The 27,756-nt window shown below is 49.5% G+C and overlaps 1 protein-coding gene across 7 annotated transcripts in view; it reads left to right on the top strand.

Moving 5' to 3' along the window:
- PPP2R5C (protein phosphatase 2 regulatory subunit B'gamma) overlaps positions 1-14,002 on the top strand; it is a 132,604-nt gene extending 118,602 nt beyond the window's left edge. For 3 of the 7 annotated variants that reach the window (XM_060003908.1, XM_060003909.1, XM_060003913.1), the window contains 3 exons: positions 488-560; positions 5,835-5,951; positions 11,251-14,002. In XM_060003908.1, coding sequence (XP_059859891.1) covers positions 488-560; positions 5,835-5,951; positions 11,251-11,382 — 322 coding nt within the window. In that variant the 3' untranslated portion in view covers positions 11,383-14,002. Of the gene's footprint in view, positions 1-487; positions 719-1,084; positions 1,782-5,834; positions 5,952-11,250 lie in introns of those variants that run through there. The other 4 variants (XM_060003912.2, XM_060003915.1, XM_060003914.2 and 1 more) reach the window with 3 other exon arrangements.
- Positions 14,003-27,756: the final 13,754 nt, after the last annotated feature.

Raw genomic sequence — 27,756 nt, 5'->3', positions numbered from 1 at the left:
TTAAAAAAAAAAAGAGTTGGTCCCATGATAAGTCATGTGCTGAAGGTCATGTGCCTTGTTGGTACGGATGTACAGGCTGCGCCTCTGTAAGGACGTCTTCACCTGGTTCCTTCACACTAAGGTGTGGTCTCACTTTTCATGGGTATGTAAGCTTCTCACCAAAATCATACATGTCCTGTGATGAAGCGACAAAACAAGGGGAAGGAAGGAGACATAGATGTGCTTGTGCAAGTGTTTCTAAGAGCTTAAATTCTTAGACATGCTAAAATTTTGGTGTATTTATATTTTTAACTCTTTTCCTCTAAGCCCAGTTTCTTTTTTTTTCCCGTTATGTACCTTGTGGTCACCACTGTGACGTACGTGGAATAATGCCAGACAGTGACAAAGGGGAATAGGTGTTGTGTTGCTGGCCACGTTCCCCCTTAACGTTTTCTCTCTTGAATTTGATTCTTTTCTCTAACACCAATGACATTTTACTATTTTTCAGAGAGAAGCTAAAAATGAAAGAACGAGAAGAAGCGTGGGTTAAAATAGAAAACCTAGCCAAAGCAAACCCCCAGGTACTAAAAAAGAGAGTAACCTGAAAACGTCTAGGGTGTAACTTGAATGTTTTTATGAGATAGGAGTGTGGATTCATGGTGAGAGGGGAGGGAAATCAATTTCACTAACACTGTATATGAAAATATCTGCAATAAAAATACTTTTCAACTTTGTACAAGTACTTATTTTGCCCCACAAAGGTTTTTACCACAGAATTGACATTTTTTTTATTATTATGCTTTTAAAATAAGATATGAACCTTATGAATACACTGTGGTAAAAAGAAAGTCAGGATACAAGCTCTGTTTTGGGCCAAGATTGTAATTTGCTTTCTCAAATGTCATAGATGCTGTAGTTCAAACAATATTTTCCTTTCTTTTTAATATCAAATTAATTCTAAAGGAAAAGAAATTAGATTTGAAATAGATTAAGTATGAAGTCAATGTCCTCTTTCCTAAAATGAGGTTTCTGCAGGCTGAGCCTTTCTTGTTAAAAGGTGACCGACTTCCGTCATCTTAGCCGCTAATCCTTTCTCCCATCCCAGCACGCCCTGGCAGGTGGGCGCCAATGACGTGTCTTCTGGAACTGCCAGCACTGAAGCAGTGTCCCCTGATGCATTACCTCGGGCTGACCCCCGGGGGCTGGGCGTTGGAGCCCTGTCCCGACAGACGTTCTTTCTGATGCTATGTGCCTGTCCGATTATCACTGAAAATCATTTGCCACACTAAGAATTCTCAGGCTGTCCTTAGCTCCCCAGAAAAGACTTTACTTCCTGAGGAAAGCTACTCGGCTACCCCTAAAATCCTGAAAGGTTCAATACAGTGAACCAGATTACAGGCTATTTATTTTATTTGGTGAGAGGTATGCATAAATCATTATTATCTCAGTTGCTATGTGGGTTTTCAATCTCTCTGATGTTTAATAAAAAGTGATACATGAATACAGAGTTAATACCTATATGACAACATACTGACTTGTATTCCCTCTGATAAAACTATAACCAAGACACAAACCACAGGAAAATTGAATGACATCCTTAAGTGTATGTCCTTGATGCCACCTGAAACAAGTAACTGGCGTTTTTCTAACCATTTTTATTCCATGCTCTTACACAGAAATGCTATTTTATGTGAAAATAGCATGTGAAACTGTGTAGTAGCTAATTTAGGTAGATAGCTATGGGTATGTACTTTTTTTTTTTTTTTTTTTTTTGCGGTACGCGGGCCTCTCACTGTTGTGGCCTCTCCGGTTGCGGAGCACAGGCTCCGGACGTGCAGGCTCAGCGGCCCTGGCTCACGGGCCCAGCCGCTCCGCGGCATGTGGGATCTTCCCGGAACGGGGCACGAACCCGTGTCCCCTTGCATCGGCAGGCGGACTCTCAACCACTGCGCCACCAGGGAAGCCCCTGGGTATGTACTTTTAAGAATAGAATTTATGTTGAACGTGAGGTTAAAATACTGACTGACGTTTGTTGTAAGACACAGTAAAAGCATACGTCTGGGGCAGTGTGGGTGGATGGACCCTGCCCGACGGGGCCCAGGCCGTCTTGCTTTGTCCAGACGGCCCCGTGCCAAGGGCAGACGGGTCCCAATCAGGGTCGTCAAGGACCCCGTCACACACACCCTTGAAATCAACACCCTTGAAAAACATGTAAACTATATACAGATCAGAGGGTCTGATGTTATTTATTTTACCTGGAAAATAGGAATAATCTCATAGAAAGTCGCATAAAGCCTTGCATTACAAGCGAAGAGCTGGCTGTGGTTGTATTAGCAAAGGTGGCCTGGTTTCACTGCTGTGCTGTAACAGATGTTCCTTCCAAAATATATATTGTCCTCATTTCTCTTTTTCTGAACTTTTCCTAAGTGTTCTTACATCACATTTTTATTCCTTTGGCTGCTCTGTTTTAAAATGTCTCGGGCCACAGCCTGAGTGCGGTGGGCTTTGCCTGCGCTCACCCCTGCATTGTGCTGTGGCGCTCTGACCTGAGCGCCGTCCTGCTCGCGTCTGCTTGTGAAAACCGTCTGTGACCACACCCCAGCAGGTCCTGTCCGCATGCTCCAGTCCACCGAGCAGTGTCTGAAACGGAAAGTACTTCGTGGACTAATGTCTCCAAGTGGAAACGAGGGCCTTGGTACCCGCTGTTCACCCTCTCTCGAGTCCTTTCTAAATGGTAGTCGTTGCTTGCCATTTACAACAGCAGCAAAAAGTAAATCGTGTTGTGGGTAATAGAGCTTGCGTGCCACTTCCGTAACGAAAACACGTAGGTGGGTTTTTGAAGCCCGATTCCCCATCTCAAATCTGCCGTTTTGAGAAATGATTTAATAGCTTCCTTATTTTAGGTGGGTTCCCAATCCCTCACTCTGTTCACTGGCGTGTACCTAGAAGTCTTCCTGATGCTGACCCTTGTGTTTTCACAGGCTAAGTCTTTCGTCTGCTTGGAGATGTGAAAGCAGGTCCCTGTTTAGGCCGGTTGGGATTTGGAAAGCTGTGGTCCTTCAGGATTTGAGTTGTGTCTGTTTTAGCAGTTGTGGCGGTTTAATTTTTTCATGGGATTAAAAAATGGGATTTAATTTTTTTATTTAATGTTTAATGTGATTTAATGTTTTTAAAGTGAAGATTTTAATAGTGAAGATTTCTAACGTAGTGAAGATTTCTAACATAAATATGCTTTTCCTAGTCCACCAAAAGAGGCCATGTCACAGTTTCGCTCCTGTCTCCCTTTTGTGGGGATCATGTGAAATGAAGACAAGGCACTTCTGTGAATTTTAAGTGTGGCTCTGGCTCAGTGTTTCTGCCCCTTTGCAATGACAAGACGACGCCTTAGGAGGCCCAGGGCACAGAGTCTGGCTGCCTGCCTTTCCTTTGGGAGATGAGCCTCTCTGGGGAAACGGGCCTTCCTTATTTCACCTGTCAAGACCTTCAGCCTCGGGAAGGTTTTTATTCCTAGTGAGAATCCTCTGCCCCCGAGCCTGCTAGTGACATCGATTTTGTAGCATCCTTGTGCGTACTCTTCCTTGCCCTGAGCCCCAGCAGGGCCTCGGAGCCCGCACTGCTCTAGGCACGGCCGCTGGCAGGGTCCGTGTAGAGCGCTGGTGTCCTCTTGGTGCGGCCGAAGCTGAAGATCCCGCACCACCGCCCGAGCACTGCAGTGTCTCTGCTCTGTCTGCCCCGCCCAGCTGAGCCCCAGGGGGCAAGGCGCCATGCAGACCCCAGCTCCCTGCGCCCAGCAGGTCACCACCTCTCTGGGCAGATGGGTGCCAGCTGCGTGTCCCAAATGCGCTTTCCCAGGAAACAAAACTGAGAATGAGACACGGCCCCAGGTGTTAAGGAGGGGAGCCAGGATGGAAGCAAAGAGAATCCAGTCCGGGCGGTCGGATGATAGCACACGCTGGGGGTTGTGCCGGCAATGCTGGCGAGAGGCCTGGTCGCGCCTTTAGAGACACGTAAAGGAAGGCTGGAGGGTAGGGTGGCCACGGCGAGGCGTCCCCGCGGCACCAGGACCTTAGCCCCCAAGAGTGCTGGGCGCCCTGGAGGCGGAGCCAGCCTCTTAGAGGCTCACCTAAGGGGCTTAACCAGCCGGGGACTCAAGGCAGGGGAGGGGGCGACTGGGAAACCGAGCTGCTCATAGACGGAGCGTCACTCATGGGGGAGGGCGGGTGTGATCTGTGTCAGGGACAGAGCTGGAGAGGGGGCAGGACCCGTGGGTTTTATGCCCAAAACAGTGTGCAGGTGTCACAGCGTCATCCAGAGCTAGTGGCCTCGGCAGGCTTGCGCTCAGGAAGCTCTTCCGGACACTCGGGGGCTCCTGGGGAAACATGTGGAGATGCCGCTGCTGGACGGGGCTGACGGGGGGGCGGCAGGCATAAAGCGCCGCGGGGGCCTGGGTGCCCATCGGGTGGAGGAAGCAGAGCCAAGGGTGTGGCTCCCGCGAGGAAGCGGCGCATTTCCCAGGGTGGTGGAGAGGCTGGGCCAGGCAGCCACGGGGGCCGGTGGGGGGGTCGGGGGGGCGCGGGCGAGGGTCAGCGAGACCCTCGGGGCGTGAGGAGGGGTACAGACTGTCTTCCCAGCAGTGACAGAGGAGCGGGGGGCGGCCGGCACCACAGGCAGGGAGGGGCAGCTTCAGGGATGACTGTGGCCCCCGCGTGGCCGCAGAGCGGTCACCCACAGCCTGGTGCCCGGCGTCCCGTCGGAGAGGCGAGGCCCAGAGCCGCGGGGGTGAGCCGAGGGGTCGGGGGCAGGAGGGGCTGCTGAGAGATGAGCGGCCCTCTTGGTCGCTCGCACGCCTGGCAGGAGGGAGGTGGTGGGCCAGGCGGGTCGTAGGGGTGGGTGCCGGGTCCCCAGCCCAGGCAGAGGGGCTCGCTGTGGCCAGGAGGGCACGAGCTGGGCACAGGGCGTGGGGGAAGGGGTGCGAGGCTGTGGCTCGGAACCCCAGCTCCCCCTTCACTGGCCTGGGGCCCCGCGGTTAGCGTAGGTACCTCAGCGTTCCCGTCAGCCAAGTGGGATCATAGCAGACACTTTACAGGCTGTGCTTGGAATAGCGCCCAGCTCGCGGCAGACGCACAGAGAGTGGCCGCCAAATGCTGAGGACAGTCAGGGCCTTCCGTGTGCCTTAGCTCACCCGCGCCGTCACAGCCACCTCCAAAGTGATCTCATACCCACGTCCCACTCACAGAAACAAAGTCAGAAACCCGTCCTGCTCACAGCAGGGCCTGACTTGGCCCAGACCCCGAAGAGAGTGGAGTCCCAGGGCGCCCCGTGGGGAACAGGAGCGGAGCCAAGGGGACCCCACTGACACGTGGGCGTACCAGGCCTCCCGCAGGGCCGGCCACGGAGTTGCAGAGTGAGGTGCAAGCTGTGGGACCGATTGGGGTTGTGTTGTTTGGGAGGAGAGCAGAGAGGCTGTGAGTAAAAGGGTGTGATCAGTGATGGGGTTTAGGCGAGTCTGGAAAATGCCGAGATGGGCAGATAGAGGAGGGCAAGGCTGTGCCCAGAGGTTGGGGGCTGGAGGTGGAGGTTTCCACGGGAAGCTTCCCGTGACCAGATCCAGGCTCACGGGGAGTCAGCAGGCTGGAGGCTCCAGGGTGGGGCGTTGCCCAGCAAGGGGCTGGGACAGTCTGGAGTGAGGCGACGCCCGGGGCCCAGGCGCTGCAGGTGTAGGCCGGGCAGGGAGCACTTCCCTGCACGTGGGCTCCCTTCAGGAGGGGCCGCGGGTGGTGGCCTGGGCCAGGAGCCCTGGAGCCGAGCCCTGAGCGCTGACCTGACCGAGAGTGACTCCGCGCTTTGCATTGCAGTACGCAGTGTGTAGTCAAGCGAGCACCATGAGCCTTCCGGTGGCAGTGGAGACAGATGGGCCTTTATTTGAAGATGTGCAGATGCTGAGAAAGACAGTGAACGAAGAGGCTCGCCAGGTAAAAGTGCACAGAGCTGAGCTGGGTGCGCTCCTTAGAGACTTGCTTAAGACGTGCCTGTGATCTTAGTGATGTGATAGACAGCACTGCCTCCTGTGTATAAGCTAAAGTGAAAAATGCCATGGTGGTAATCTTACAGGAAACCTTTCATCCGTATATCTGAGATCAAATTAGTAGAAACAGTTTTTAAGGATTAAGTATGTGCCTGAAATGTCTTTCTTCATTTACTTTAACAGTAATAATCCCAATTCTTCACTGCAGTCAGATGTTAACGAGAGCAAAGACTCAAAGGTTTGCGGTGATGTCTTCCCCCTCTGCGCCCTCTGCCCCCGTGCGACTTCTGCTCTGGCCCAGAGGCGCCCCTCTTACTTCTCCACAGTTACTGCCGGCCCTCGGGCCCCAGGACATCAGGCAGAGCCCTCATCCTCTCAACAGCAGGGTCACGCTGCCTCGCAGGCCTGTGCCAGGGTCAGGGCTCTGTCAGGACCCTCATGCAATACCCACACTCAAGTGGTTTTGTTTCCACTTTGTGGAGACACATATTTAGATCACCACCGATCCAAAGAAAGGCCCCTATCGCTAAATGGGGAACCTTTGCGATTTAGGCTTTAAAGAGGGTAGTGGGTGGAGTTCCCACGTATAAGGAGCCTCGCAGTTGCTGTAGGTCTCTGATTGTACCTCCTGTTCTCAATCCTTGCAGTTGATAAAGTGCTAACTGGATTTGGGGATATGGGGATATGGGGATATGGCCCTTTCTGACTCTGAAACTTTAATCCCCTTTGAGCTAAGAATTCCTAAAGACATCCAGCACTACAATTCTGAAAAGTAACAAGTTAGGCTAAAATTATACTGCATACTGAATGCAGATGGTTTCTAGATGATAGTGTCATTCTGAGCTCAGACAGAGAGGGGTTTTTTTTTAACCTACTTGTTTTTAACTCAAGTAAATTGTATTCCCCACCTGATCAGACAGGATCAGGCATCACCAAGAGCACAGGCTCTAGACCATGCAGACTGCACTGCCCAACACGGCAGCCCTGAGGCACACGTGACATGTGGCCGTCTGCACTGAGCCGTGCTGCAGCCCAAAACACACCCGGGAGCTCCCAGGCTTAGTGTGAGGGAAGGACCTAGAAACATCCCCTTCATAATTTTCTGTTACTGACAACATGTTGAAATGATAGTATTTTGGATCTACTGGGTTAAATTTTTAAAATATTATTAAAATAAATTTCATCAGTTGCTTTTCACGTTTTCGATGTGGCTACTAGGAAATCTGGGATTCCATATGTGGCCGGCATCGTCTTCCGACCAGGCAGCGCCAGGCCAGATGCCTTTCCCTTGGTGCTTCCAGAGTAAAGCACCTGCACTGGCCCGTCCTTGCCCCTTCCTGCCCGGCTAGTTCTTGGCCTTAGGTTAAGATAAAAGCAGGTGGACGCAAACACGAAACATACAGTGCAAGAACAGCAGTAACTCGTTTTTTACTTCATCCAGTTGGATTCCATAATTTCCTCGCAATATTCTTAGCAGTGAACAGATTGAATAAAAAACGTGAAAATCCTTATCTTTCCCTCTCTCTCTGGGGTGTTAGTTTTCCTACTTCTTAATTTTTTTTTAAACTTGGAAAGGAATTTGGGGCCACCTCTTTGATTACCATTTTGATGTTTTGGCTTCAGGTGGGCTAAAAGACCTGAACACTGGCCTCGTTACTGAAGGCGGTCAGAGGAAATCAAAATCAGGGTCCCTGCTACCAGCAAGCCTGCCCGTGGGTTTGTGACCACATACTAGTCTTTAGGTCACTCGGGCCGTACAACGTAGAAAAGGAAACTGATGTCTAGCAAGCCAGTCTTTAAACATTAAATATTTTTAGGGTTGGAGGATTTTTCTTTTTGGTAGGTACATCCTTGGACTTGATAATTAAAGCTAGGAAAAGAATAAACTATGCCCAAAATGTAATGAACGTATTACATAATTACGTAATCTATGGACCTGTGGTTTCTGATTTAGGGCCTACTCTGTAGGAGATGAAGGAACGCAAATTAAAATAGCATTCTCATCTTGAGTAAGACTACCTTTGAAAGTCAGCTCTAGTATCTCCGTGGTGGCTGATCTTCCAGCGGCCCTTGGAGGAGGGCGTGTCTCCCTCCTTCCCTGCAGGAGTTATGAAGGAAGCAGCCTCTGTAGTCATCTCCTCATTAGTTGTGAGACACCACGTGTAGACAGGACATTGCTTGGAGAGCTCTTTCAGTTTGCTGGTTTGTTTTCATGACTTTTGAAATTAGACTGTATGACTGAGTTTTCTGTGTAATTGACATTCTTACAAAAATCATCCCCCTACCCATAACCTTTAGATCTCTACAGATCACATTCCTGGGTTGGAAGACTCCATGCTATTAAGACGTCAGTTCTCCCCCAAAATTAACGCAATCCAGTCAGAATCCCAACAGGCACTTTTCTTTTTTTGAAAGACATAGACCAGTTAATTCTGAAATTCACATGGAAATGCAAAGGACCTAGAATAGCCGAAATAACTCTGAAAAAATAATAAAGTTGGAAGACTAACACAACCCAATTTCAAGACTTACTGTAGATTTCTATTGGTCAATTGAATTTCCCCCAAATATCAAAATAATCCCGCATTTCTTTGAAATGATTCGAATGTGGGCTCGGGATGCATGTGAGGGAAACGACAGTGTTGCCGGAGAACCGGGAGAGGAGACCCTAATGCTAATGGAATGTACTTGGTTGGAATCTTGTGGAGGAATTCAATTACCTATTTACCTGTCGGAACCATGATTTGGGTTTCTTTTGAGAAGATTGTGTAACCCTATATAGAACCTCCAAAATAAACTAGTAACGTTCATGTGAATGACATTTATATTAGAGACATTTAAAATGTTTTACAATTCTCATTTTTAACAGTCGGTCGGGAGGAAAGCAGTGTCAACCATGCAGTTAAGGAAGGTGTAGAAAGACGGAAGGTGGGAAGTGAAGGTATTCCTTACTCAGTACGTAGAAGTGTATTTAAGGCTTTTATATTTAGGAAAATCACTGACAATGTTATGTACATGAAGTATTTTCCCTTTTTTCCCTGTCATTCCAGCTTGTGATGGTGAAGACAAAGAAATCTGGTCCCTCGAGAGATTTTTGATGAGTTCTGTCCTAAATTCAGTAGTAAAACGTGCGCTCTTCTGTATGACCCACCCCGATGTCGTTTTCCCATTTACTGTATAGATTTAGCCTTTCAGCGTTGCCATTTTGCTGCAGACAGAGGCCGTTTCTCTCCGGCTCGCACCTCCGTAGGGGCGTCTGGGGCAGCGTGTCCGTCTGTCTTGTCTGCCCACCGTCAACAGCATGCTCGGCCCACACATCCCTCCACCAGTGTCACTCGTCTAGAGGGACCGTCTGCATGATGTCCCACTCTCCTGCCTCCCCTTTTTCTGATTTTTTTTTTTCCTGATTTTTTTTGTCGCTTGTGAAATTGCTCTCTGCTTTACACACTGGTTTTAAATGGCTATGCAGAAAGGCTCAGATGGGTCCATCACACTCTGTCCTTCCAGAAGCTTCCGGGGTCATGTTTGCCTTCTCAACTTGCATTTATTGGTTCCAGGCATTTTCTGTCAAAATGTTTCTTCTCTTTGGAATGCCTGTTGCAGCATTTATTAAATATTTCAAGTATGGGAAAGGCCTGATTTTGTTTTGCTTCGCTTCGCTTTGTTTTACAGCTCCACCTGGAATGGACATAAAATTCAGGGTAGAATTTCCCTCTGAGTTTTGCATTGGTCGAAGGCAAACACGCTCCACAGATGAGACCACTCTTACAAGGACTGTGACCGTGACAGGCAGCCCCTCAGGGACGGAGGGGCCTCCACAGTCTCCTGACATGCGGGGTTGTCCTGAAGGCATCTTACATTAGTTCCCAGGAGAAAAATACCAGAATTCCTGCCTTTGCCATAAATGAACGTTAATATTCAAATAACAGTTCTAGAAATAATCCTAAAATGATGTCATGGAAAATTCCTTACAAACCTTGATATTATTGAGGTTGTCAGATACAAGTTTGCAAAGAACCCTAAGAAACATTAGCTCTGCAAAAGTGTGCACTTTTCATACATGGCGTCTGCAAGGCCTTGGCTATTTCATTAACGCAAAGAGAATTACACTCTGCATGTCGTACCACCGATGTTGGCAAGCTGGGTGCTGTGAGGAGTGGTTAGGGATACGTTCTTTCTGTTGTCAAGTGATTGACTTAATACAGGTTTTCTTCTGGTAGGAGTTTGACCACCACCACAAACGTAACTTCTTCTCATTAAATATAATCTCCCCTTTGCTGGAGACACTAAACAGAAAGGAAGACGGGGTTCTGGTTAAAGTTCCTCATGTGCTGGCAGCTTCCTGGACGCTGTGTCTAGGTGATATAGGTGGCTCGTTGTTTTGTTTCAAAGATACTGCTATTGCTGCAATGGCCCTACTCCAAAACCGAATAACTTGTTTAACTATTATGCCTGGAAATGGACACTTTCGGTGTATAAACGCCCCATATCAGGGCCCCCCCCCCGCCTTTCTTTGCAGACACAGATCTCTAAATCCCCATGCAAAAAGGGATTCATGTAGGGCTTTTTGTTTTGGGGTGTTTGTTTTTGTTTTGTTTTGTTGAGTAAAACCAAAATGTCCTAACTTTAGGAAAAAAATGGAATGGAGTGGGAGTCTTATATCTTACCCTTATTAGGAAATTTTATACAAATCATTAAATACAGTTTTTCTGAATTCTAGAGGGTTTTTCCCCCTACATGACCCGTTTAATACCTCTCATTTTAAGTATCTTTTTTTCAAATTTGATAGAAGTTTTAGACCTGTTATTTATTGGCTTCGAGTCCAATTTAAGTATGTTATTCATTCTTTCTTTTTATTTACCTCCAAGGGAAATTTCAACTTCCTGAAATGCTTCTGGAAGGGACATAGCCATAAACTGACTTCGGTAACATTTTGTGAAATAGGAAGATTTTACCATTTACGGGATTTACTAAAACTGGTGAATTTGCAAAATAGCGGTACTCGATGCTCTGTACAAAACTACTCATTTTAGAAGACCACAATGCCAATATTATGCACGCCGTCCTTGGGTTACTTTTAATAAATGAGGCGTTCTTGGTTAATGAGGGTGATAAGAGACATCCCGCCCTTTGTGTGCTCCAAATCCCCAGGGAGGCTCTGAGTGTGGACACCGCTGGCTCAGTGCAGAGCGAGCACACTTCCGGGTCGCTGGGTCTGTAGCCAACGCCGTGCGTTTTTATTCCAGGCACAGAAGGACCTGAAGAAGGACCGGCCCCTGGTGCGCCGCAAGTCCGAGCTGCCCCAGGACCTGCACACCAAGAGCGCCCTGGAGGCCCACGGCCGTGCTGACGAGCTGGTCCCCCAGGACGGGCGCTAGCCCCGACGCCGTGCGCGCGCCAGCCCCGCTCCGGTCTGTAGAAAGTACACGCTCTGTGTGCCATGCAAATCAGTTACACTCAAGTCAAAGCTTTCTCCAACCCCGTTCCGTAGGCAATAACATCCTTCCGCCTCAGCTCGAGACTAGGAGTTCAAACAATGGTGACCACCCAGGGCCACATGCCGCCCATGGTGTCCCCTGCACGGTCCCAAGTAAGCCGGTTTTCCAAAATCAGAGCTAAGGAAAGCACCCTAGTCATCATCTTCACGTTCTCCCCAAATGGAATTTGCGATCATTTAAGATAGGTGGTCCAATGATAATATCAGTGTTTTTCAAATCAAAGGAGCACTTTAAAAAAGTATTACCTACTTTTTAAGACTTTACAACCCTTGAGAGTGTTTCCACGTGATTGTTAATGCCAGCAGTTTCTTTCTGGGGTTTTTTGGGTTGTTTTTGTCTTTTAATCTCATTGAAGTGGTTCCTTGCTGTCATCGTTCCAACACCGCTCAACTGGGAAAGTGACACGACAGTCCCCGGCCGCTGTCTTTTCCTAAGGTCCTGCTTTACTTTGACCAATGCCACGCGTACCACGTCCTGCGCCTGCTGCATATCGCTAAAGCCATATTTCCAAGTCTGCGGTCCAGGACCAGGATCCGGGAGTGAGCACGTAGGAGAAATTTGTTTTAAAAAGAGCTTTCTCTTGACTGGAATTGGAATTTTAAAGTGATGTGTTCGTGTTTTACTCTTTGCAGAATGATTTCTCTCTGCTTACACGTTGTTGCCTTTGAACAAGGCTCTTCAATTAATAAATATTCTCTGAGAATTCCACATTTTGTAGAAAATTAGGACGAGATCATTTTGAGTGAGGCCAGCTCTCGGGCCTGATGCAGGCCACCGCTGCCTTTGGGCAAAAGTAGCAGGAACAGCGCCGTGGGCAGGCACCCCCCTCCCCGCAGTGTGGCCCTGAGGGCTTCGTGGAGGCGGCAGCAGCGATGGCTTCCAAGGAGTCTCTTTCTGTTGAAAAGAGCGCACGTAATAGACGCCTCATAAGGAAAATACAGCGTCTTGAGTTTTCCTCGGTCTTCAGTGCTGCTGAATATTTCAGGCTTCCTTGCATGGATTCAGCTTTTTGTTTGTCATGGAACAGCACGAGGAGAAAAATCTTTAAACTTAACGCTTTGTTCTTTATTTCTCTCCGGGTGGCCAGTATTTTGACTTACTTATCCTGCTTGAAAGCTATCTGAGATGCGTACTGCTGCTCTAAACCAGTGATTCTAGTTTCTTCTGTCTCTGGCATAAGATTCTATAACTTGATGTTAAATGTCTTGATGCATCAAAGGTAAAACGTGGCTTCTTTCAGGATCTGTTTTTCAGTTGAGGTCTTGGGAATCCACTCAGACGTTGTGAGAAGCAGACGTGGTTCCCTGTGCAGCTGTGGTACCTGCTGCCCGTTGGTTTCACTTAAACCCTTTGATGATGTTTATTTCCTTGTTTCCTGTAGGAAAATCGTTTGGAGGGAGGGGATTTCTGGTGTTCCAAGCAAGTGCTAAATTAGAAGCTGCCCCGGCTGAAAGGGGAGAAGCCCTCTTTGTGAGCAGGAAGTATCCATCCACTTCACCATGATGAAATTTATCCTTTAAAAAAAGTTTAGATGCCTTCTCCTTTTGAGGGAAAAAGGGTGCTTTTTATTGTATAAAGCAGCGTCTTATGTATTTTGATAAACCATTGTTTGAACTTCCGTCTTTAGCTGATAGATTCTCAGATATACTTGGTTTGGATGTTCTCAGTTATGTTTGTGACAGAGGTTTCTGGGAAGCCTCTCCTCTTGCCCTAGGGAAAAAGCAGAATACCAGTGTTTGGGTGATGTGGAAAGCTCAACGGATAAGAACATCTTTTTGTCTAGGTTTTACTTCTGCTCTTTATTGAAGACAAACATTCACCAAAAAGGGAGGAAAAAAAAAAGTTTTGAGAGAAACTAATTTTCTTTGACAAGAGTATTATTTAATATTTTGGCCTATGAAAGTTTTCCTAGTTAGTACTCAGATTCCCTGTGCTAATTGTTCAACTGACATATTATTACATAGATACACTGTTTATTCTGTACCAAACTGATTTCAGAAGTACTACATTGAAAATAAACTGGTGACTGTTTTTCTTCATAAAGTTCTGCGTTTGGCATCTTCACTCTTTCTGAAATGTATCTGTACATCAGAAATGTCACTATTCCGAGTGTCTTTTTAGTGCAGCTTTAGTATGGCTTCCTTTTAATATTGTACATACATTGTACCTTTGTTTTATGGTAATGAGTAATAAAAATGTAGACTTCATATTTTGTACAAAATGTCCTATGTACAGAATAAAAAAAGTTCATAGAAACAGCAAAAATAGGTAAGTGGCACAATTATTTTTCTTTAGAAAATATCTGTAACTTTATGCTTTAGTGAAATGTTAAGTACCTACATATTTTTTAACATTTTGTAATTCAAAACTTTTTGTTTTGACATTGTTTATGAAGAGAAACTTCATACACTTGCCATTTAATATGCTCTTTTATCTAATTTTAAAAAAAACTCTACAAATGGTGTATTATATGGACTAAATAAAGAACATGTGAATTTTACTGCTCATCATGACGCTAAATTTAGCCATGGTGTTGGGCAAGCCGGTTCCGATCTCTGTCCGGCGACAGTTAGGGGCAGGGCAGCCCCGCCAGGGATACCAGCTGGAGTCCCTCGCTCAACACTGGCTGGGCGCCCACGCTGCCGTCCATCACAGCCACGTCTTTGCTGAGCCTTCTGTAAGGTCATTTTTCTACTTTTCTAATGGGAAAAAGTAGAGATGACCTTTTAACGACCACCTCTTGTTTTGTGAGTAGGCAAATGTGAATCAGAATGCTGTTTATAGAAATGGAATTATTTGAGCCCTAACCATGATGTTTAAAATTATTCTTGAAGAGACACTGAAGTCTGGAGAACAGAGTCGTGTGGCTAAGAATATGAGTTTGGGATCCTAGCTGATCCACCCGCTTCTTACTGGGGGCCTTGCTGTCCTCACCGGTGCTGTTACCGAAAGGTCTCTGGGGGTAGGCCCAGTCCCGTCACTGCAATGACCTCGGCCTCCCAGCAGGTGGGCTGTGATCCAAGCCCCTCAGTTCCTTTATCTGCCAAACGGTCCCTGTGACTCCCCCCACCCCAGGACAGAAGTGCAGAAGTCGCCCTTGGAGCTGGGGTGTCTAGGAAGGGGAGGTGTCTAGGTAACCAGTCGTCTCAGTTATCAGTCTGGCAAGGTAAGGGCCCAGGCAAAGTCTCCAGGGTGGGATTCTCTGGCAAAAGAGACTTCCTGACTTCACTCACTCGTTCATAACACGATGAACAGGCCCCCTGCCCAAACCAAGAAGCAATCCAGTAACCGTAACTTAATCTACGTCCCTCACGAGCTTTCTTCTCCAGCCTGGAGACCGGCATGACTTCATACCATAGCAAGTTGCTTCATGGGTGATGAGACCCAGGTCCCTGGAGGCTCAGCGAGCGTATGCCGACATGATTTGAGACCCCAGATCTTCTCCACCTAAGGTGATGCTGGGACCGTATCGGATCTCTGATGGCTGTGCACGGGTTCCCGCCGCCAGTCTGCACACACCAGTGCCGGCCATGATAAAGGGCTCCCCCGTACTCAAGACGAAAGGGCAACGAGCCGGTTCCCTTCCATTAAAGCACTATCTATCCTTTCACTGACATGCTTTTCCTCCACTCTTGGCATTAAACCTTCAGGAAGTGGCAAACACAGGATTTCCCTGCTGGCGCCGTGGTAAAGAATCCGCCTGCCAACACGGGACACGGGTTCGATCCCTGGTCCGGGAAGGTCCCACATGCCACGGAGCAACTAAACCCGTGTGCCACGACTACTGAGCCTGGGCTCTAGAGCCCGTGAGCCACAACTACTGAAGCCCGCGCGCCTAGAGCCTGTGCTCCGCAACAAGAGAAGCCACCGCAGTGAGAAGCCTGCGCACCACAACGAAGAGCAGCCCCTGCTCGCTGCAACTAGAGAAAACGCAGCCGCAGTAACAAAGACCCAGCGCGGCCAAAACTAAATAAAATTAATTAATTTTAAAATTAAAAAAAATTTTAAATGGCAAACATAAATAGCAGTTTCTTAGTAATTCCCTACTTGAAAACAGTTGGCAGTACCGTGGGCCACCCTCCACCCCCCGGAAAAAATAATATGGCAACAGTGCATATCAGCCTCCTGACCTGTGGAATCTGGAATTCTGGGAACCCCTGGTCTAGTTCAAAACCCTTGTTTTACAGAAAATGAAATAGACCCAGAGACAGGAAAGCCCGGAACTAGTGGGCGTTGGCACCCGGTCCATCGTACATATTTAATGGAATCTCAGAGTTGGGTGCTTGTGGGTCGTCCTTTATGTTGCCTGCCACTTGCATTCTTTCTAGGTTGTGAATTTTTTAAATATCTCTAGGAAAATGAAAGATTTACTTGAGATAGGCAACAAGCTTCATATGGAAATGTTTTTACTTTAACAAGTAAAAATTTAGGTATTTCCTGAATAGAAAAAAATGCCATATTAAAATCCAAGTTTCTCAGAACATTTGAGGAAAGCTTTTTGGAGTCATCCGTGCATTGTACAGGATGTACCAGAAATGCTCAGTCATTTATAACCACACATTTTCTATTTGAAAAAAAAAAGTACCTTTATTTTTCACCTGTTGCTCTTGCAAAACTTGAGTATAATAAATTAAAATCAAACACAGGCCCCCTAGAGTGAAGACTTGACCCAGGTGAAGATAGTGGAGAGAATTCCAATCAACAGATGTCTGTGCGCATGTGGGCGCTGGGCCCTCAGGGTGCCTGGGACGGTCTTGACACCCACACATAGAGGGGCTGGTGCTGGCAGGACGGGCCACACCTGCCTGCCACCTCCCAGCCACGACCCTGCACTCTTCTTCATCCCAGGGATTGGTGCTGTCACCCCTGCTGGTCAAACCCGGAACACAGCCTGGATTCTCCCTCCACTAGGGATTCTTAAATCGGGATTCTTAAATCCCAGAGACCGCGCCTCCCAGGTACATCTCTGTCCATCTGCCTTGCCCCGGCTTCCAGCATCCCCCAGACAGTGTGACGGCTTTCTCTCCAGAGCATCTTAAACGGTGATCATGTCACCCTCTTGCTTAAAACACTTGAGTGCCTTCACATGACACTAAATAAAGCCTGAACTCCTCGCCATGGAGGTAAGAATCTCTGATCTGACTCCTGCTGACCTCTGCAACCCGTGTTCAATGTGTTCCATCAGTGGCCTCCATGTCTCACCCGATGACCTCTTTCCCACTGCAGGGCCTTTTGCACAGGCTGTCATGCCCATCCCATCCCCCAAAGTGGCCTGGCTGGCTTCTTTTTATCCCACCAGTCTAAACGGCAATGTTTTCTCTGAAAGAGTCCTTCTCTGACCACCCTATCAAGTTGGACACCCCCATTACCCTCAGCCCACCCCTCTCCTGCAGAGCCCCGATACAATTTGTAATTCTATTTGTTTCTTAGGTGCCTCCACCGTCAGACAGGGACCTCATCTGCTTTTGCATCGTGTGTCCCCAGTGCCCAGCTCTGCCCCGGGTGCAGACTTTGCTCACTTTGTCAGGCGAATGAAGGTGCAAAATGCTGGGATGCCCGCCGGGGAGGGACTGGACCCCTGAAAGAGGCAGGCCGTTGCGGAGTCTCGCTCACTGCTCATCCCGTCACGGGGTTTACGGGATGTGCCGGACAGTAATGGTGGTGATGAGCTTCACAGACATCCTGCTTCTACGGAGAGATGCCCAACAAGTCAGGATCACGACAGGCAGAGGGCGGGGCGCTGCAGGGGACGTCTCATTGGGCTCCGCTCAGTGAGGGTGGAGAATGTTCCAAGCAAAGGGATGTGTACAGAGACCCAGCGATGGGGGAGGCCTGAAGTGCTGCTGGCGCTACACCGTCACCAGAGGGACCAGGGAAAGCGGCCGAGGAATGAGGCTGCAGACGTCGGCAAGGGCCAGCTCGCTGCGGAATGTGGACCTTAGCCGATAGGTGGGGGGTGGGAAGGTGGGGGGGCACGTAAGCCCCTCAAATTGAATGAGCTGGGGAGAGTGGGGGTCCCGTGCAGAAGAGCGAGGACCGGTCGGGAGGAGCCAGAGCCGCCTCAGGGTGCGAAGTTTCTGCTACCGCTGGGACTCGGGGCGTCTGGCCGTGGGGACCAGGCGTAAAGCCCCTGCGTTCCCAACGCCCGCGTGTCAAGGAGTCGGGCCGCGATGGCAAGGGAAGGAAGGCTGGTGGCCGGAGAAGGCTGTGCAGGGTCCCTCTGCACAGAGGGTGGACGGGGTGTCCACGTGCTCTCCCAGCGCCAAGCTAGGGGGCAGCCCGGGGACAGAGACTCAGAGGATGCGTGGCCTGCCCTGTTCTTAGCAGGAGCAAAGCTCGTGCCTCACCCGGGTGGCGGGGATCCAAACACTGCTCTCATCCTTCACCCACCCCTGCCCGCCCACACCCTTGACCAGACGCAGGAGGCACACAGGAAAGAGAAGCAGCAAGGTGACCCCGAGCTCAGTTGGGTGGAGCTGAATGGTGATGCCATTCGACCTCACGCATTTGGTCCATTCCCTCCACACACGTTCTTTGTTGTATTCTGAGCAGGATGGCGCTATCCTCGAGCACCTCCCCTTGGGCAGAAGAGAATGAATTGAAGACATAACTAACTAGCCCAGCTGCCTGGGGCGCGGAGGCAGGTGGGGTCGGGAAGGGTCTCCGGAGGGCCTGGCCATCGGGGGAGGCTGCTGACCTCGGAGAGAGAACCGCTGGGCGTGGTGGGAAGCAGGACGGAAGGTGAGGACGTGGACAGGGGACGTCTCAGCATCTTGGTGGAGACACTTCGGGGTTTAGGAAACCAGAAAACAGGACCTGCTGCAGGGGGGCTGCTCAAGTGTGTTTGTGCATCAAAGGGAATAAGCCCATCGTGGGGTCTGTGAAGGCGACAGGGGCCTGGAACCCAGAGCACAAGTGCAGGGGTTGGTCTTCAACAGGAACAAGGACAGATTATCCATTGTAACAGAAGGAAGGCAGGGAGGGAGGAATTCATGTAGATGCATAGATTTGCGGCGGGTAGATGAGCGAGTTGCCCTCTGATCCCCTCAATGTTCAGTGAATTCTGAATGTCCAAATGAGGCTGTACTGAAAGTGAAACCGGTGGTGTGATTCTCTCTGGCCACATGGGAGGCCCGGGGTAGGGCGGCAGACGTTCCACCTCCCACCACCTGCTCGCCCCTCCTCCAGGATGAGGTTTTGCGATTTACCATTAATTCTCCCTGAAACCGGCTCTTGCGAGGACGCTACAGGTGATGACCCAGAATTCACAAGAGGTAGCTGGCCTTTCTCTCACTATAAAGGAGGAAAAAGAATCTGTTTCCTCTGACGGTGCCTCCCTGGGGTTGCATCCCCCTAAGCTTTGAAGAGACATCAAACAGGTGATTACCCCGTAATGCCCCCCGAGGGCAGCTGGGACAGATGCCAGAGGGCCCCATCCACTCATGGCAGCTTTCTAGCTCACCCTCCAAAGCTGGGCTCCAGGGAGGAAGGCGACTTGTAGCCTTCACACTGGGCTGCGATTCCAGCTCCATCCCCCTCTGTGCTCTCATCTGTGAAATGCAGATAACGATTCAGTCCTTGTAGGTGTTTGGGAGGATTAAAGAAATGATCATTTAAAGTGGGCAGAGGGGGCTTCCCTGGTGGCGCAGTGGTTGAGAGTCTGCCTGCCAATGCAGGGGACACAGGTTCGTGCCCCCGTCCGGGAGGATCCCGCATGCCGCAGAGCGGCTGGGCCTGTGAGCCATGGCCGCTGGGCCTGCGCATCCGGAGCCTGTGCTCCGCAACGGGAGAGGCCACAACAGTGAGAGGCCCACGTACCGCAAAAAAATAAATAAACAAAAAATAAATAAAGTGGGCAGAGGAAGCTCAGCAGACGGCACCTGCTGTAATTGTTATTGTTATGTGTCCTCACCCCGTTTCACAGTGAGAAAACAAGGGCTCCCGAGGGAACGGGGAGGGGGGGGGGTGCTCATCCACAGAAAAGTCAGCCACCCTGGTGGGAGGAGCTGGTCACCATGGACCAAGAAGGAAATTCACACCGCAGTGGGGAGGCTGGGAGGAAATAGCATTTATGTTTATTGTGATGGCTATGCAAACTTGTACAACTCTTTAGAAGGGCAGTTGGGTAATGTTTAAAATATTAAATATTAAAACTATTTTAAATGTCATGCCTTTGACACTGCAAATCTGCTTCTAGGAATTTAGCCACTGAGACTGTTCATGGTAGCCTTATTCTCCATAGTGAAAAGTGGTAGAAGCCAGAGAATGTATTAAATAAATACAGGTGCATCCTGAGAACTTAGAGCTCCTGGCACATAATGGCTCCATCCAAACCCCGGCACTGAGACGATCAAACTCTAGCCTGGTTCTAGCAGCAGGAGGCTGTGTCCCTAGGATGACCCCAGCCCCCCATTAAAATGCCTGCCTGAGAAAGCCCAAGGCTGCCAGGAGAATTTCCCATTTGTTCCAGCCAACCCCTGACCACAGGCCCGGACCTGCCTTCCTCAGAGCATTTACGAAGAAGGGCTTACAGTTATGAACCTTGCTCGGTCCCTTTTGAGGTGTATGTGTACCTTCCACAGCTCAGGGGTGTCTTTCTCAACGACCTGAAAGCCACTCCCTTGAAATGGACTCATCAGGAAGCATAGGGCTTTTATGGAGGGTAGAATTCTGACAGGTAATTATCGGCTAGCAGACACAGCCAGCCCAGTCTCATCTACACTGACCCACCATTGGTGATTTTTCACTTGAGCGCCACTGCCCACACCCCTCCCTACTCCCTCATCCTCCCTTTAAAACACCAGTCACCTCTGAGGGACTTCCCTGGCGGTCCAGTGGTTAGGACGCGGCGGTCTCACTGCCAGGGGCCCGGGTTAGATCCATGGTCGGGGAACTAAGATCCTGTAAGCCACGCAGCATGGCCAAAAAAAATATATGCAATAAAAAAATTTTTTTAATAAAAATGGGCATAAATCAACTATACTCTATTAAACACTGGTCACCTCTGCACAAATCAGAACAGAACTCAGCTCTTTCCCCTGCTGCCTGTAATGACTGAATAATATCTATTTTCACCACTTTAACTAATGTTGTCTATATTTATCTTCGACCATCCATAGAATGGAATAGTACATAAACTTTAAAGAAGGTTTTACGTGGGGACTTCCCTGGTGGTCCAGTGGTTAAGACTCTGCGCTCCCAATGCAGAGGACCCAGGAACTAGATCCTGCATGCCGCAACTAAAGATCCTGCATGCATCAGTGAGGATCCCAAGTGCTGCAACTAAGACCCAGGGCAGCCAAATAAATAAATATTTAAAAAAAAAAAAGAAGGTTCTATGTGGAGAAGCACTTAAGAGTAGTGCCTGGAACACATTAAACGTATTAACTATTATTATGGAGATTAACATTTTTTATCTGTTGGGAAAAAGAATGCATTATGGGTGTATACATATATAAAAATGTATTGAGCCACAGACTTAAGATTAGTATATTTTATGCTTTCAACTGTTCCATAAAAGTTTTAAAAAATGGAGACTGTGGGGCTTCCCTGGTGGCGCAGTGGTTAGGAATCTGCCTGCCAATGCAGGGGACACGGGTTCCAGCCCTGGTCCAGGAAGATCCCACATGCCACGGAGCAACTAAACCCGTGTGCCACAACTACTGAGCCTGCGCTCTAGAGCCTGTGAGCCACAACTACTGAAGCCCGTGTGCCTAGAGCCCGTGCTCCGCAACAAGAGAAACCACCGCAATGAGAAGCCGGCGCACTGCAACGAAGAGTAGCCCCCGCTTGCCACAACTAGAGAAAACCTGTGCACAGCAAGGAAGACCCAGCACAGCCAAAAATAAATAAAATAAAATAAATAAATTTTTTTTAAAAATGGAGACTGTATTAAAACTATATGTTCTTACATGGAAAGTTATTCAAAATATATGTTTAGATGAAACAAGCAAGTTCCAAAACAGTTTGCTTAACAGAATCATATTCTATGCATACACATATATATCCCCAAACTGAATATATCATATACTATATATAATGTCAGTATGTGCAAAAAATAAATATTTCAAGAGCTTATATATTTCTGGAATATGTGCACTAATTTTACAAGTGTACATTTTACAAGTGTACATTCCTGTTCCAGGTTGCAACACTTGGAATCAGCCAGGTCCTGATGCGAGACGCTCAGGCCGTTACACTGACACGCAGTCTCCCTCCTCACCACCAGAGGGCCGCCAGGAGCACCCGCCGGATCGCACCGCCGCCTCCCAGCATATGAGAGGCCTGCCTTGAGCCTCCTCACGCTCAGGTATTTTTACATAATCGCTGGTCAGATTGTACTGTAAACTGGACACTCTGTGCTTCTTGACGCGTTCTCCCTGCATCACACATTCTGAAAGCCTTTAAATGGAAAAAACAAACATTAACTCGGTTATGTTTCTCCAGCCTAACAGTCATGGGTTCTTCAAAGCTAGAATAGGAGAAAGAATGAAAGTAATTTTTTTTTTGATTGAAGTGCAGTTGATTTACAATGTTGTGCTCGTTTCTGCTCTACAGCAAAGTGATTCGGTTATACATATACATACCTTCTTTTTTATATTCTTTTCCATTATGGTTTATCTCAGGATATTGAATACAGTTCCCTGTGCTGTACAGTAGGCCCTTGTTGTTTCTCCATTCTGTATGTAATAGTTTGCATTTGCGAATCCCAAACTCCCGGTCCGTCCCTCCCCCACCCGGAAGTAATTCTTGCTGAGCACCTACCACACGCTGGACTGTCCCGCTGCTGCACACAGCATCTTATCAAATTCTCACAACGATTAGGTTGGTGGCATTAATCCCCATTTTTCAGATGAGAACCCTGAGATTCTGAGGGATTAAGTGATTTACCCAAGCTCACCAGCTAGTCACTGGTAGAATCTGAATCCCTGCAAGCCAGCAGGGTCCTAAGATTTTGCTTTACCCCCTATAAAGCCCCCACTTGTCTCCAAATTTATGAGTGAAGAAAATAAATCCAGGGTGTGTTGGTGGGAGACCTCAATCAGAACTCAAGTGTCCAGATACCCAGAACGTGCCCTTGCTAATGTGCCCTCTGCCTTCAAGTTTGGTATGCGCCCGGCTGTGACCAGTGCAGAAACACGAAGGCCTGGCATTGCTCTCTGACTTGCCATGTGGTTCAAAATTCAAAAAGAAAAACAGTAAAAAAAAAAAAAAAAAACAACTTTCCTTCCTCTCCTCTCTGCCCTCTCTGCCCTACACCATCCACTCACCCAGTTCCACTCCCTGGTGGCAAACTTGCTTGTTTTTCCAGAGATTATTTTATATGTATGCAAATCAATGTTGTAGTTGGTTTTTTCTGAATTGCAGTTCCCTGGCTACGGTATCCCCGAAAACCCAGAGACAGTGTCACCTATATTACTAACTATCCCCATATCACAAAGACAAAACCTGAGCCCTTGGGAGCTAGAGTGAACTGCCCAAGGTCCCACAGCAGGACAACTGAGGGTCTGAATCTAAGGATGGCTCTGACCTGGGCAGGCCCCTGGGTCCTGCTCTTCCCAGTTTCCCTTTTGTGTTTGTGTCACTCTCTCCCGCCTCCCTTCCTTCTCTCTCCCTGCTGTAATCACTTACAAACCCTCACCTCCCTGAAGTGTTGCTAAATTCGAATCACAGGTGGGAGGACCTTAAAGGTGGAGTCCAGCCCTCACACTTTACAGATGGGCAAACTGAGGCCCAGGAAGGCTCCTGCACATGTCGGATTCTACATCCAGCCCTTGCTCAGCCGTTCCCTTTCCCGCCTCCATCTGCCCAACTCCCTCCTGCTCTTGCATCCCTCACATAAACAGCCAGCCAGCTCTTCATGTGAGAGCACCCCTGGTTTTGCATCTTCCAAAAACACGCATCTCATCAGTCCACACCTTCCTAGCAACGCTCCAAGGGTCAAAACGCTGGCCCTACGCCTTCTCTTCTCTCCTCTTCTCCTGTGACAGGCTGGAATCTTACCCGTGCCGTTCCCCCCTCACCCTGACTCGGTTATTAGCTATTTATCCTTCAGTCTCAGCTCTCCCTGGTGACCAATCCAGAGGCGCTCACGGCTTTTCCCTCAGCCCCAACCTCCCTGTGTCTCCCGGAGACCATGAGCTCAGCGGGAACAGTGCCTGGGCCTGTCTTGTTCACCACTGTGTCTCCAGTGTCTGGCGCTGTGCTCCACCCCTCCACTCGCTAGTTCACAGGCTCCATCATGGTTTGATGGAAGGATGAATGAATGAACGATCCGGCTGAGGGAAGAGCCTGATCCCACCAGGGAGGTGTGCAAGCGAAAGCTGTGCGCGGTGATACCAAGCGTTCCTGTGAAGTAGACTGAGGCGTGTGCGGAGGGTAATTGGGAGAAATAAAGTTAGAATATTCTCTTCCCTCTAATAAGCATCTGAGGACATCTGTGCCAGGCCCCGTGCTGACAAAGAGCCCACAGACGAACTAAGTGGGGCCCTGTTAGTCCTGTGAGGGCTCTCAGCACCTAAGTCTGATGAAAGCCCCTCCGCCCCCACCAATCCCCAGGGGCTCCTACACAGCCTATTCTGCATGTACCTGGAAGCGGATCACAGCCTCCGGAACCCCAGTCAAGGACCACAGCTTAAGTATCCCTACTCTAGGTGGAACGAGAAAAATCAAATGAGTGCTTGGAGCGCGAGCCACGCCAAGACAGCAGTGAGGACGGAACCCAGCGCTTCGGAGACGGTTGCGGGGACAAGGCCTTAGGGCCAGGGAAGGAACAGAGATGGAAGGCCCTTGGACCCATTTTAAGAAACTTATCCTATTATCCAGAAACTGGGATCCGGGCAAACTTCCCGCGCCCAGAAGGGTCCTAATCTCCGGCTCGGAAAGATGACGCAAGCAGCGCGCGAGTACATGCCAAAATACGACCGCCCCGCCCACGCCGGTGCATTGTGGGGGGTTAAAGGCACCAACCGGATACAGGTCTCGCGAGCGAGCGAGATTCACGCGGATGACAGAGATTGGGTGGGGAGGAAAGGCGAGGCTTCTACTCTCCGAACAAGAGTCCCGCCCCCCGGCTGGGATGGGCCAATCCCAAGGCCTCCCGCTCCTGGCCCTGCGGATTGGTCCGAGGGCTCACATGGTTAAGTGGGCCATGGGGCGCTGGACCGAGCCGAGTCCCGGGCACTTGACCGAGGCGGCGACGGTGTCTTTGTACAGGGGTGAAGAGCCGGAGAGACCTAGAGTCAGAAGCTCGCGGGCTACCGGCCGGTCTCGGCCTCCGCACGCGGCCGTGGGCAAGTCGAGTTCGAACACTTGCTGAATAAAGAACCCGCCTTAAAGGTGATCTGGCCCTCAGTTCCCTCGCCTGTGACATGGGTACAGTGTTGCCGGGAGAACAGGGTTGCCTCAGGTCTAGGTGAGGCGGGGTGAGTGGAATGCCTGCCAAGTAAGAAGCGGGGCGAAGTCCTGGCTGGACGCAGCGGCCCGGGGAAACGGGCACCCTGTTCATCTGCCCAGAAAGCTGGCCGTGGATCACGTGTTGACCCGAGCAGCGCCCCATGTCCTCGAATGGCTTCAGGGACCAGTCGTAGACAGTGGGTATGTGGCGGGCCTGCACCCTCTAGGTGCGAACCACTTGACTTTGTTGTCTTAACTAGATCTTTCCAACAGCGGTGCGGGGTCAGTGTCGTAGATGGGGAGACTTTGCCGAGGCCGCACAGCCTGGAGTGAAGGAGCCAGGGTTGGACCCAGGCATCAACCTGCTCAACCCGCAGGCCTTCCAGCAGTGGCTCCTGCACCCCGAGGGGGCCTGTGCAGCGCCTCCAGAAGGGACTCGGCCCTCGTCCGTGAGACCCACCTGTCACTCGTGTCCCCTCTGCTTCCATCATCAGCCTCAGTGTCTGGAAAACCTTTACAGGCCTGCGGTGTTCTGGGAGCATAATTAGGATGCTGGAGCCACGGCCCAGAGTTGCAAGTTTCACTGTGCAGGATGGGGCCTGCCCCTGAGCAGTCTAGGCATGGCCACATCGGGATCCTTTTCCCCAGAACCAAAGGCACCCACCGCCCTTTAGGATGTCTAGCCCTCAAGAGGAGAGGCTTTCTGACACATGAGATCATCACAACGGACCCTGCTTCACTTTCAGTTATTAGACTATATTAAGAAAAAGAAAAGGGACTTCCCTGACAGTCCAGTGATTAAGACTCCGAGCTTCCACTGCAGGGGCACAGGTTCGATCCCTGGTCGGGGAACGAAGATCCCGCATGCCCCGCAACGTGTCAATCAATCAATCAGTTTTAGATTTACTGAAAAGTTAAGAGTAGGGAGTGCCCTTATTACAGCCTCCCACATACACACATAGACGGGCACACACACCATTTCCTTTATTGTTAACATCTTGCATTAGTTGTACATTTGCTACAATTGATGAGATGATATTGATACATTATTATTAACTAGAGTCCATAGTTTGTTCAGAGTTTCTTAGTTTTTCCCCAGTGTGTTTCTTCTGTGTCAGGATCCCATCAAGGATACTGTGTCACATGTAATTGTCCACCTCACTTTCTCATTCTGAAGGTGCAGCATTGAGAGAGGTTAAAAAAGCACGTAATTGCTTAACTTGTTCTTGGCTTTAAGTCTGAGAAAATGCTAGGGAAGAGGCTGCTGCTGGGGGCTGCGTTTTGGTGTTGTGTCTGGCGGGTGCCAGCCAAGTGGGGCACTGGGTCCTGGGGGAGGGCGGGGCCCTGAGGAGGGGCTTCCCTCCAGAGCGACCCTTCTCAGAGCGGCCCCTCGGGTTGGGGTGATGGGAAGTTATGTTTAGAGGATTGAAAATTTCTGTTTGGGGTGATGAAAACATTCTAGACATGGATAGTGGTGACGGTTACACAAATTTGCTTAATACCACTGATTGTACACTTTACAATGCTTAAGTTTTGGGCTTCCCTGGTGGCGCAGTGGTTGGGAGCCCGCCTGCCGATGCGGGGGACGCGGGCTCATGCCCCGGTCCGGGAGGATCCCACATGCCGCGGAGCGGCTGGGCCCGTGAGCCATCCGCTGAGCCTTTGCGTCCGAAGCCTGTGCTCCGCAGTGGGAGAGACCACAACAGTGAGAGGCCCGCGTACCGCAAAAAAAAAAAGAGCTTCCTGTGAGTGGCTAGCTGTGCTGGCCACTTTGTCTCATGTATTCCTCTCATAGCTCCAGGGGCAGTTGCACTCATTAGCCTCATTTAAATAAGGAGAACTTGGCACAGAGAGGTTAAGAGACTCACCCAAGGTCACACAGCTGGTAGTGGCAGCGCCAGGATCCTACCAGAACCAGGACTTTCTCACCACCCACTGCCTTGCCAGCCAAGCATTCCAAACCCCTCCAAAGCCAGCTTAGTAACAGGAGAAAGGTGTCCCTCAACAGGCCTCCAAGTGAGGCTGGTGGGTGACTGCGGAATCCTCTGTCTGGTCAAAGTGAGGACTAATTAACTATTGGTGGGAAGCGCTGGTTGCCTGCTTTTTCAAAAAGCTGCAGTGGTGACCCTTGGTTATTAAACACATGGGTCTGTGTTCTGCAGCAGTGTTCTCCAGGTATCACTTGTAAATCTCCAGCCCCACACTGGCTGGGTTTTGACGTTGCACCAAAAGAATTCCATAGCCAAGGAATTTAAGAAACTACACCTCCCCTGCCCCGCAGAGACTCACAAGGCCTTCTAGAGGCTCTGAAAAGTCCTGTCCAGAAGAAACTCGTTAAGCTTTGTCTAACGTAGTGATTCCCAACCTTATTTGACCCCAGAGGCCCATTTTCAATGCACGACAAGCCCCCAGCCTCCAGGTTGCCGTGCACAGCTGCCCGGGCGATACTGGGAAACGTGCTGCTTCTAAGCAAGGGGTCTCACATCTTCACTTCGTGGAAGAGGAGCAGACGTGCAAGGAGGTTAAATGGCTTAACCACGGCCCCTCCTTGCTCAACTTAGAAAGTAAATATGAAATTGTTTAGGTTACAGAAACAGCAGTTGTCAAACTCACAAGAAGGCTGACTGGCAGTGCAGGGGGATTCCAGCATCTACTGGGATCAGGGAAATAGTACATGTTTTCTGATGAAACCCTTTAGATCCTACCACTTTCAGGGCAAAATGGGGGTTTTGTCTTGTCAATAAAATCATGGAAGTGTCCCCCCTCTGCCCCCATGGTGAAAAGGGATCATTGCACTGAGGTTCAGCAAAGTCCCAACCTAGCAGGACACTGCCCTGTGCTTTACACCTCACCAGATAG

This window comes from Delphinus delphis, chromosome 2 (assembly GCF_949987515.2).
Source record: "Delphinus delphis chromosome 2, mDelDel1.2, whole genome shotgun sequence".
Taxonomy (NCBI): Eukaryota; Metazoa; Chordata; class Mammalia; order Artiodactyla; family Delphinidae; genus Delphinus; species Delphinus delphis.
This window is presented reverse-complemented; position numbering and strand designations above follow the sequence as displayed.